A 10,752-nucleotide genomic window follows, 5' to 3' on the forward strand; every position below is an offset into this window, starting at 1 on the left:
GCGAAAGTAAGAAGCCTTTTGATCTCACTTTCTCAAAGGAGTTATTTTAAGAATGTGAGCACGCTTGCATACATCACGCCCATCTAGGATGTTTAGCAGATGCAGGTTTAGGGCAGTGTGACTGGTTCTGCTGCATTGGGCACTGAGCCTATAGGCCACTGGAGGCGTTGCAACTATGACTTGGTGAATTGAGCAGAGCGGAAGGTGAAAAGCAGGTGGAGTGCTGAATGCTGGACATGCACAGGATGTTGCTGAAATCTGAAAGACGAAAGTCCACCCCTTAGGAGGAGAGAAGGAAAAAGTCTTGTGGTTTCTGTTGTCAGAGTTCATTTATAACAATGTTTGAAGGGCTCACTTAAGTGAGTAGGTATTATACCTAATGTGAGGCCCAAAGGTTGAGAGATCTGTACTTAGAATCATAGCACTGTAGAATTGGAAGGGAGGGGACCACAAGGAGCATCTAGTCCAGTCCCCTGCAATGCAGGAATCCTTTGCCCAATGAGGGGCTCAAAACCCACAACCTTGAGATTAAGAGTCTTGTGCTGTACTAACTGAGCTAATCTTCCTGTAACTGCACTTGTTTGAGGGCTGTTGAGTGCTGTGACACATCTATGGCTACCTTATGTGTTGATTTACCTTTTGGCTGTAATTTGTAACTCACCTGGGCTTTTGTCCCCTTCCTATACCTGGGGGATGCAGATCCTGACCTTTAAGGTGCCACAGGAACTTGTTGCAATAGGTTAACATAAATCGGTTAACATAAATTCTGATCAAGGATTGAAGACCTTTGTAATATGGGGGGGGGGGGATGTAGCTTCTTTAACTATTCCAGACTGATTTAGGAAAGCTTCAAATAAAAAACAAGTGATGTACTTAGTTGGGTGACATTGTCTTTAAAACAGTTCCAGCTTTCTAGTACATGTAAGCTAATGCCATAATTTGTTAAGGTTGTCTCCAGCTAAGTCATACTCAGATTAGACTCTAATAGACATAGCATATTTGGGTCCATTAATTTTAGTGGGTCTACTTGTGAGCATGATTTAATTTGACACAACCCATAGTCTTCAAGATGTCATGAGATTATTTGTTGCACCAGACTCAGATGATTACACCTTTGAAAAATGTTAAGTTTTGAAGTATCTTCACATTTAGTCAGTAATGCTTGCTCATAGTGCATATTTTCTTCAGCCAGCAGAGAATCTGATGTTCTGTATGAAGTACTGTTTGATGAAGAGTTTCATGGAGGCTTAACAATAAGGTTTGTTTCTTTGCATCTTTTTAGGGTGTTGCACAGATCCTAGAGAAACATGTAACAATTGCACAGAAAAGTGCTAATGGATATTTAGTCAAATCACCCTTTGAACAACATTAGGTTGGATCCAAATGTAGCATTTTGCAACTGTTAGTTCTCCTGTTTGTGGATGAGACTTCAGTCCAGCAGAGGCACTCCTGATGGAAAGGGAGAACCAACAGTGTGGTGTAGTGGTTAAGAGCAGTGGACTCGTAATCTGGTGAACCGGGTTCGATTCCCAAACTGAGTCTGCAACAAAACGCTCTGCAGTAAAATTGCTTTAAAATATTTTCAAATAAATAATAGTCAAACAATAATACGCAACCTAGAACAGAAGGGTGTGTGTGCAGTGTGGTGTAGTGGTTCAGAGCGGTGGACTCGTAATCTGGTGAACCGGGTTCGATTCCCTGCACCTCCACATGCAGCTGCTGGGTGACCTTGGGCTAGTCACACTTCTCGGAAGTCTCTCAGCTTCACTCACCTCACAGAGTGTTTGTTGTGGGGGAGGAAGGGAAAGGAGAATATTAGCCGCTTTGAGACTCCTTCGGGTAGTGATAAAGCAGGATATCAAATCCAAACTCTTCTTCATCATCATCTGCAGCTCCTAGTGCCTCCATTTGTAGAATTGCTAAGCTTTGAGGTTGTGGTCTACGGTCCCCTACCCATATATTTGGGGGGCAGATTTCTATTAATCTTGCACCACTGGCATAACTAAAGCACTCTTTTCATTAGCCTTCCTCTCCTTCCTCTAGGAGCTCGCCTGGCAGAGGGTACCGCATTCCAGCCAGTGCCTTAATCAACCTTTCTTATGGTAATCGGTCTGAAACAGGAAATCAGAAGCTAACTGCCATAGTTAAACCTCAGCCAGCTGTGAGTCCCTACAACTCATATTCACCCGAATCATTTTCTGTATCTACGCAAAAAGCACATCAAGGAGGTCTCAACCATTCTCCTCGCTCCCTCTTTGTTCCAACTCGAGTAAGTCCACATTTAGTTCCTACAATTATGTCCCAGAAAATAAAGTCATTGTTAACAATAGATCTCCATGGATGCTAACTAAACATTTTTTTAATAGCAGAGTTTAGACAGGCTTTAATGATTACTGCTTAGACTCATCCAGGTTTGCATAAGAAAACACCTGGAAATCTCTTAATCCTCATGATACACTTTGAGGGTAGAGAAAGGAAGTGTGTTTGATAAGGAATGTGTTTCTATTTGGGATAGATTCTGTCAGTTTAAGGAAGCTAAGTAGGTAAGGAAATTTCCCAAAACAAATTAATGTTGATGAAAGGTTTCAAGTTGTACAGGTGTTCTTCTTTTGCCACATTCACTGGAGATAATCTGTTTCTCTTCTCCTCGGGTGGGTGGAGGGAGGAATCATAGCAATAACGAGTATTTTAAAGAGGAAGAAAGAAGTTGAATAGCTATTCCATTAAATTTTCTTAATCTTTCATCTAGCAAGTGAATGGAAGACAGCATAACAATCTCAAGGTTGAAACCCAAGGCAATTCCAATTCCCTCCAGAAAGGAGCATATTTAAGCAGCAATCAGAAATACAAAGTAAGTAGCATTATTTTCTTAGTACATGCTAGTAGATGTAGACTGAGTTTGGGAAGGAAGTGGTTTGGGCATGTGGGTGTAAGCAAATATTAAAAGTGGGGAAAATTCATCCCACACAGAATCAGTAGAAAGAACATAGCTCCTTAAAAGTGGAAACCCTTCTGCCTTTTCAACAAAGGAGCCATTTTCCTTCCTGGAAGCTGGGGCTCTCCTAAGAAGTAAGTAGCAGCAGGAAGAAAGAGTTCAGGGAAAATGGGAGAAGGAAATGCTGTGGAATTGTAAGGAGGGCGGGGTGTGGGTGTGTATGGGTAGTAGCAGGGGGTGGGCAGTAACAAAAGAGAATGGATACCATATGGGGGATTGAGAGGGTTTTGTATGAAGTGGGGAGAGATTATGGGGTATCTTGTGAGATTGGGACATGGGTCAGTCTGCTATCCGAATAAACTTTTAAAAATATATTTTAAACCTCTTTGCAAGCGTGAGCTCATTCTGAGCTTTTGACCGCCTGACATTTGCCCTGCAACCGTTAGTTACACGTGTATACTCCTCTTTTATGATTTTCCCCTTCTTCCATTTCTTGTACGTGCCCTTCCCAAATCTCAGCTCATCTGTGAGTACCTTATAGTGCCACACCCATTATGCAGCCAGCTTCTTTAGATGCCTCCCGCTTTTTATTTCTTGTCTACATTTGGGCCTTCAACATTTCACCTTGAAGAATCTCCCATCCGCCCCTGTTTAAAAAGTAGAGATAAAATTGAGGAAGGCCCCGTAGGGTAGGGTCTAGGTATATGTGCAAGAAAATATGTGGCAGTGTGACACTGTGAGGCAAAGCCCCATGATACTATAAGAACTGCATTGGTAAGCAGGCATGCTGATGCAATAGGTGGCTCCCCCTTTTACCTCTCCACAATGCCGGGAGACCAGAATATGTTTTTCCCATTTCACTACTGCTTTGACTTTATGGGTCTAGGGTAAGTGACTTCACTTACTACCTCTCTTCCTCATTTTGCTTCTCAAACTGTTAAGCTATTAAATCTACACAGCCATAGCTCTCTTGGGTGTAAGGATTTTATTAGAGCAGATCTTGCATAAATGGGTTGGTTTTATTTTTCCTTCCCACCAGGCTCAAGATAAGCAAGATGATGAATTTTGCAGCATATGGCAATCATTGCAGAGCTCTGGAAAGTCTCAGTCTGCCCAACATGATAGGCATGAGAAGGTTAGTTTCTGTAGTGGAGTGGAGTGGATGTGATGTGTGTGAGATTTTCTGAACAGGATTTTGCTACTGAACAATGTCATTTTCTAGGGTGGAATTTTACCTCAATACATAAAGCTAAATACGGGTGGCCAGTTCTGCAAACCAGGCTTCAATGAGAGTAGCTTCAAAGGCCAGCAAAGAAAACAGGAATCTTTCAGGAAGTGTAAGTACTTTTCTTTGAATTTTGTATATTCCTTCATCAAGTTAGGGATTCAATTTTGGAAAGCATTTAGTTTATTCTAGTCCTGTGGAAAGTGATGCTTATGACAGACGGAGTGTTGCCATTATAACCCCAACCCTTGGTATTTTCTCTGAAGAAATGCATGTCATTACCTCCCCCTCTCACCAAAAAAGGATGAAAGTGGATTTAGGGTTGTTAATACTTGGAGATCCACTGAAATCAATAACCTTGAGCTTGATTATTATGAGTATGACATAGATTGCTGTCACACTTTGAATTTTTGTTTGTTTTGTGAAGTATTATTTTTTAACTTAATCTGATTGATGTTCTTGTGGCAAGAAGTTGGGCACCCATCTCTATTTGAAACAGTTCTGAGAGGAGCAGCATTAGCTAGCCCTAGTGCAATACCATTGTTCAACTTGGAGTTTACTATTTGCAACTGCAGAAACCACCATTTGAACGACTGAAGTCTGTTTTTCTATGGCTGATGTCACTTAAAGTGCTTTTTCTAGTGGCCATAGCATCAGCAAGAAGGATTTCAGAGCTGGGAGCTTTGTCCGTTGGAAAACATCATTGTGTGCTTAACAAAGACAGAATTGTACTGCAGACTGTTTTTCATTACCAGCAGGAGCTGGTGTTACTTACTTTCTGTCTTTTCCCATGTCATCCTAAAGAACATGCATAGCACTCTCTGGATGTCCACAGGGCAGAGTAGATAGATCAACTGATCAATATGGCAAAGCCATTTGGATAAACACGTTTATTATTGCCTCTTATCCAACATACTTAGGGAGAAAGGTTTCAACATCTACCATAGCTAGGTGGATTAAAGCTTGTATTTCTTTGACATATAATTCTCTTCCATTTGATTCACTCAGTGAGAGCATCTGCAGCATTTTCTACAAGTGGTTTGTAGGGCAGGGGCTTGGGCTGCTTCGAATACATTTACAAGACACTATAATATATACATTTATGCTTCCGCAGAAGCAGCTTTTCAGAGGCGTCAACAGGTCCTTTAGCTGAAGAACAGGAGTGTGGAACATTTGGCCCTCCAGATATTGCTTGAACTAGAACTCCCATCAGCCCTAGCAAGTGTGGGCAATGGCCAGGGATGATGGCAGTTGTAGTTCAGCAACATCTGGACGTCCAAAGCTTCTCCACAGCTGCTACAAAAAATCCCACTTGGGTGAGTCTTAGTGCCATTAGATATGGGTCCATGGGATTCACCTAAAGGGTGTTTCTCAGGGAGTACTGGGAGGCCAAGGCCCACCCAAAGCTGCATGACATAATTAAGAGGTGGGTTAAGAGCAGAGTGTCTAGAGAGTGGTCTTGCCTTTCTGTCTGTTGACATTTTGGTTGTTAAATATGTGTTGTTTTTAATTGTTGGATGTTTAACTTACAAGCTTATCTAGATGGTGAACTGTTTTTCTAAGGGAGGGGTCACTCAGAAATTCTGTTGGAATCATGACATTTTCCTGCTTCAAGTAACGTAAGGAACTCATTGACTTATCTGGCGATGTCCTAGTGGCCCTTGAGAAACACCTTTCAGCTAGTCCAGTATACCCATTTCTTTCATCCTGTTCAGGAGTTACATTGTGCTGTTTGAGTTCCCTGTTGCAGACGTCCACCCAGATTTTATCCCTTTTGTTACAGCTTCTGAACAGAGATAGTAAAAAGAAAGTGAGGGAAAATATACTAGATTGACGAAGAGGACTCACCGTAGCTGTGCTTCTGTACCTATTTACCTGGGAGTAAGCTCCATCAAACTAAGTGGGACTTCCTTCTTAGTAGACACATGTAGGATTGCACACACACTCGTTTTATATATAAACAGTTTTTTGAAAAAACACATGTTACTTGTTTAGCTAATATTATAAACTTTTGTATTTGTAGCTAAAGACGACTCTAAAGGTCCAAGAACTGACAGTCAGACACATAAAGGATCAAATAAACAGGTAATTTTCTGATGCTGTTTTATGTTTGCTGTTTTATGGTGAACTGTTCAAAGGAAACAAAGGGCAGAAATAGCAACGGTTTGTGCGCAGATGCTTGGGTATGCCTAACACATATTTTTGGACATGGATTAAATTGGCAGCTGCCCCTCCGCATTCCTGCCACAGAGTGTAACTATATGTGTGATATATCTGCTTGAGGGAGATGGCCCTTGTATGATCGCATAGGTCGACTAGTGAAGTTGATAGATTTCCAAAATTACTTGTGCAGCTAATCACTGGTTAGGTAGGTGGCCATAGCTTTTAGCACGAGTGATGTAAGAAAGTATACCTGCAGGAATAAGTTTGTTAAAAAAAAATCCACCTAGTTAATTTGCTTTTACATTTGACCTGGTCTGTCTCAGAATTTTGCAGGTGCTAATAAGTATAGTGTGAAGCTATTGAAGAGGAATGAAGCCCCCAATGAGCCAGTAGAACCAAAGCCTGCAGTTGACAGTCCCAGTATAACTGAAAAGGTAGGAAAATGGCAATCTAAATATTTGCATATACCTGAGTACATTCTGAAGAAGAAACAACATGACAAGTAGATTTTATTAGATATTAATTTTAATGCACCAGAATTGTCGAATGCTTTATTTTCTTCATGGTCTTTTTCCATATGGGATTGCACCTGTGAAGAGTACTAGCCAGACCTTTTAGTAAGCTCTAAGCCATGAGATGATATTGGCCTCCCTCTCCCTCTCAAGCATAGGCCAGAGGATCACTAGATTATCCATGTCAGATCCCTGCCTCTCTGCTCAGTGGCCTGCTGCACATAATATGTTTCTCAAAATTGTCAGAAGAAATGGATAAAATAAAGATTTAAAATTCTCTCTATATAAATTATATCTCATGCATGTGTTGTGAAATATCTTTTGTGGCCATCTAGCTAAATCATAGTGGTAGTATATATACAGAACAACTAAAAGACTGAGAGCTTGAGCCACTTTGTAGCAAGTTCCTGAAGAATTATGAACCCCTTTTACTTGTTTACTTTGTTTGAAATACATTTAACATGGCCCACATGTGCTCCTGAGCTTTCGAGCCTTTGTCCTTTGCTGCAGTATTGAAGAGAACTCTAGGCACACAGTGGAGACACGGGCAAAATTCTTCCAGACTTTGCAGTGAATGGGGGAGACCTTTTAAGTAATATGTACCTTAAAGGTAAAGGGACCCTGAGACGTTCTCAAAGTAAAGGAAGGATTGAACTCTGAATAATAAGAATACACACTGAGGCTTGAACCAGCAAGACTCTGGGAAGGGTGCGTATAATCGTGTCTCTCTGTCTCCCTCCTAGCCCCTCGGCCCAGGTCGTTTTATTCACAAAAGAACTTTTTACAGAGTGTTCATAAGAACCAATCAGATTTCTTCTGAGCATTTCAACAGACCCCACGTGAGGACAAAGTTAAACTACCAAAACTAATTAAGCACGGGGTAAACAAAGACACCCCGGAGGTGATAAACAAGCAATATACATGATAAGAAGGATGGCCAGGAGGACAGCGATCATTATCACCTTTATGTGAGATCTGTTTCTTGGCCCTAAGATTAACGCCCTAAGATTAACATATCAGAAAGGCTACTTCAAAGAAGCTGCCCACTGTCTTTGATGACCCAGGACGCCTTCCTGGCTGTGTAAGTGACTTGTGAAGCAAGAGAAATGGGCAGTAGATTCCTTTCTCTGAGTTTTGCTCTTCTAATTCTTTCATATATGTATATATCTATATATTCCTTAGAACGGATCTGAACTTGAAGACATTTTGGCGTCTTTGAAAATTTTCAAAGAAAAAGAGGTGCCACGGTCATATCCCAAGGAACCAACTAATGAAGAACACTTGTCTCCACAGTCTTTTGCTATGGTTTGTATGCTGCTTTGGAATTGACTTCATTGGTTTAACTTTGGATGCATTTAATGTACAGAGTTCTATGATAAAATTCTCAATTTATACAATATATAAATGCTGTTTGCTTTTTTTTTTAAAGAAAGGAACACAGATGCTCAAAGAAATTTTGAAGATAGATGGTTCTGACACAGCAGAAGCAAAGTCAGTGGCAAATGAAGTGTCTGCTCCAACTTGCAGGCAGGATTCGTGTGTGCCTGCCTCACAACATACCAATGCCAAAAAGATGGGTATGTATAAAAGCTTTGTTCTATAATTGAATAAATGGTTTGTGCTATGCAGATTTAAGTTTAATGTTTATTGATTATATAATACCTTTTGAACATCTAACATTCAATCAAATTAAACAAAGTACTGTACTCTGGTTCATTTATTCAAACATGGTACAGATTACATGTATTTATTCTCATTGATAGCTGCTTTCATGAACAAATCCCCTGGCACTGCAGGACCTCAGAACACTCAGGGCATGGAGGTTGGAGGCCACCCACTTCTTGGACCACCAAACTCATTATCCACTCCAGTATCTGAGCTTTCTCGTGTCTGTTCCCTTCTTGGAATGCTGCAGCCCGATTTCTCATTTCTTAGAACACCACAGGTAACTTAGCTTCAAATAGCAGATCTGTGTAGTATGCAAACAAAAAAACAAACCCAACCCATAATCTCTTTTATTTCCAGTTCAAGTCTTAAATGTGCTTGCAGAAATAGAGACAAATTGTTCCACCCACATGCAAGGAGGAGGCATCACCATTCTGAGATTTGCAAGGGACAAAATACCTTTATGAACTACCCTAAAAATAAAGGGGAAAGCAAAACAGGCTAATGAGCACTTGACAGCTATTGACTGCTGAGCGACATGGGAATTGGGGCAAAGAATAAACCAGGCAGTGGGGTGGAATGGAAAAGGAGATTAAAAGAATGGACACATAGGTATAAAAAGAGTAGAGAGAATCATTTCATTGTCTGAGTAGGCAATTTCTGGGTTCATGCTGAGAAGTTATTTGTCAGTGTCCCCAGGGACAGGGGTGAGAGCTGCTCCCCATTTTTCATCGTTTAGACCAGGGTAGCCAGCAGGGGGCCCACCAGATGCTGCTAGACTCCCCAGCCAGAATGGCCAGTGGCCAGGGATGATGGAAGCTGTAGACTGGTGACATTAGACAGAAGGATACTTGGCTAATCTTCAATAGGAAACTCTGTTAGAAGGCAAATAAATTGCCCACCCTTTGTATAAATCTCCCCATTTAGCAGTCTGTTTGCAGTATGCTATATAGAAAATACAGTTGCTTTGTCTTATTTTCTTCCATAGACGATGACAGTTTGCCAAGTAAAGCTATCCAATGGCTTATTAGTACACGGACCTCAATGTCACTCTGAAAATGAAGCTAAGGAGAAAGCAGCACTTTTTGCTTTGCAGCAATTGGTGAGACCAGCAGTCAAAATGCTTTATAAAACCTTAGAATGCTCATCTCCATTTATTAGCTAGTCATGCTTCCTGTATCACAAACGTTAAGTACCCTTTTTCATACAGAGTTCTCTCGGGATGAACTTTCCTCTGCCACCACCGCCTGTATTTCCAAATTATCAACCCATGGGAGCTATTGTGCCTCCTGGATCCATTCCTCCAGTCTTCACGCAGCACACCGGTACGTTTAATCAGTTTTAACTTCCTGTGTGTGTAAATGCATGTTTTTCATACGGTATAGTTGGAAGCAAATTAACTTTTTGTAGAAGTTGCATAGTAGCAAACTGCTAGTCCTTATCAGCAACACTGCTTTCTTTAATAATTGTATATAATTTGATTATTCTATATAGATTAATTTTATAAACAGCACCCTAAGTTTTTATAAACAAAGTCCTAAAGTTTTTAGGACTTAAAAAAGAATCTAGTGTTCTTTGTGAGACAAGTTGCATCATTTTTTCTCACAGTGAGAGGGGAAAGTATTGAATGCATTGATCTCTAGTGTCTCAAAAAGTTGTCTTTGGGGTTCCATAAAGAATGCACCTTTTTCTCCAATTCAGTTATTATGAAATATATGAGCTAAATTTAGCAGCTAAATTTCCTTTCTGAATTCCATTCGGAAGTGGAGGGAGGGAGGCTTTGAAAGAGTAGCTACCCATTTTTCTTAGTTAATACTGGAATCTATAATGAACTTATTGTTTTCGCAGCTAATTTGTTTCCTTCACCACCTCATGCGTTTGGCCCAGTGCCATGGGGAGCACCAGTTCCAGTCCATGGGAAACCTTACTTTCCTGGTTCCTATCCTGGGAATATGCCTTTTGCGGGCACTGTACCAGCTGGTGCACACAATCAGTTTATACCCTTGCAGGTAAGATCTGACAGCAGCTACACACACACACACACACAGCCAGTGTGGTGTAGTGGTTAAGAGCGATAGACTCGTAATCTGGGGAACCGGGTTCGCGTCTCCACTCCTCCACATGCAGCTGCTGGGTGACCTTGGGCCAGTCACCCTTCTCTGAAGTCTCTCAGCCCCACTCACCTCACAGAGTGTTTGTTGTGGGGGAGGAAAGGAAAGGAGAATGTTAGCCGCTTTGAGACTCCTTCAGGT

The 10,752-nt window shown here is 41.1% G+C and overlaps 1 protein-coding gene across 1 annotated transcript in view; it reads left to right on the forward strand.

Annotated features, from left to right (window-relative positions):
* The window catches only part of XRN1 (5'-3' exoribonuclease 1), a 44,028-nt gene that overhangs the window by 29,847 nt on the left and 3,429 nt on the right, over window positions 1-10,752 (forward strand). The window contains exons 30-42 of the mRNA XM_081189880.1: window positions 1,189-1,258; window positions 2,044-2,269; window positions 2,750-2,851; window positions 3,975-4,070; window positions 4,158-4,272; window positions 6,184-6,245; window positions 6,647-6,757; window positions 8,018-8,140; window positions 8,265-8,412; window positions 8,599-8,780; window positions 9,489-9,602; window positions 9,711-9,825; window positions 10,349-10,509. Coding sequence (XP_081046006.1) covers window positions 1,189-1,258; window positions 2,044-2,269; window positions 2,750-2,851; window positions 3,975-4,070; window positions 4,158-4,272; window positions 6,184-6,245; window positions 6,647-6,757; window positions 8,018-8,140; window positions 8,265-8,412; window positions 8,599-8,780; window positions 9,489-9,602; window positions 9,711-9,825; window positions 10,349-10,509 — 1,625 coding nt within the window. The remainder of the gene's footprint in view (window positions 1-1,188; window positions 1,259-2,043; window positions 2,270-2,749; window positions 2,852-3,974; window positions 4,071-4,157; window positions 4,273-6,183; window positions 6,246-6,646; window positions 6,758-8,017; window positions 8,141-8,264; window positions 8,413-8,598; window positions 8,781-9,488; window positions 9,603-9,710; window positions 9,826-10,348; window positions 10,510-10,752) is intronic.

The sequence above is a fragment of the Podarcis bocagei genome (genome assembly GCF_964188305.1).
Source record: "Podarcis bocagei genome assembly, chromosome: 4".
Lineage (NCBI taxonomy): Eukaryota > Metazoa > Chordata > Lepidosauria > Squamata > Lacertidae > Podarcis > Podarcis bocagei.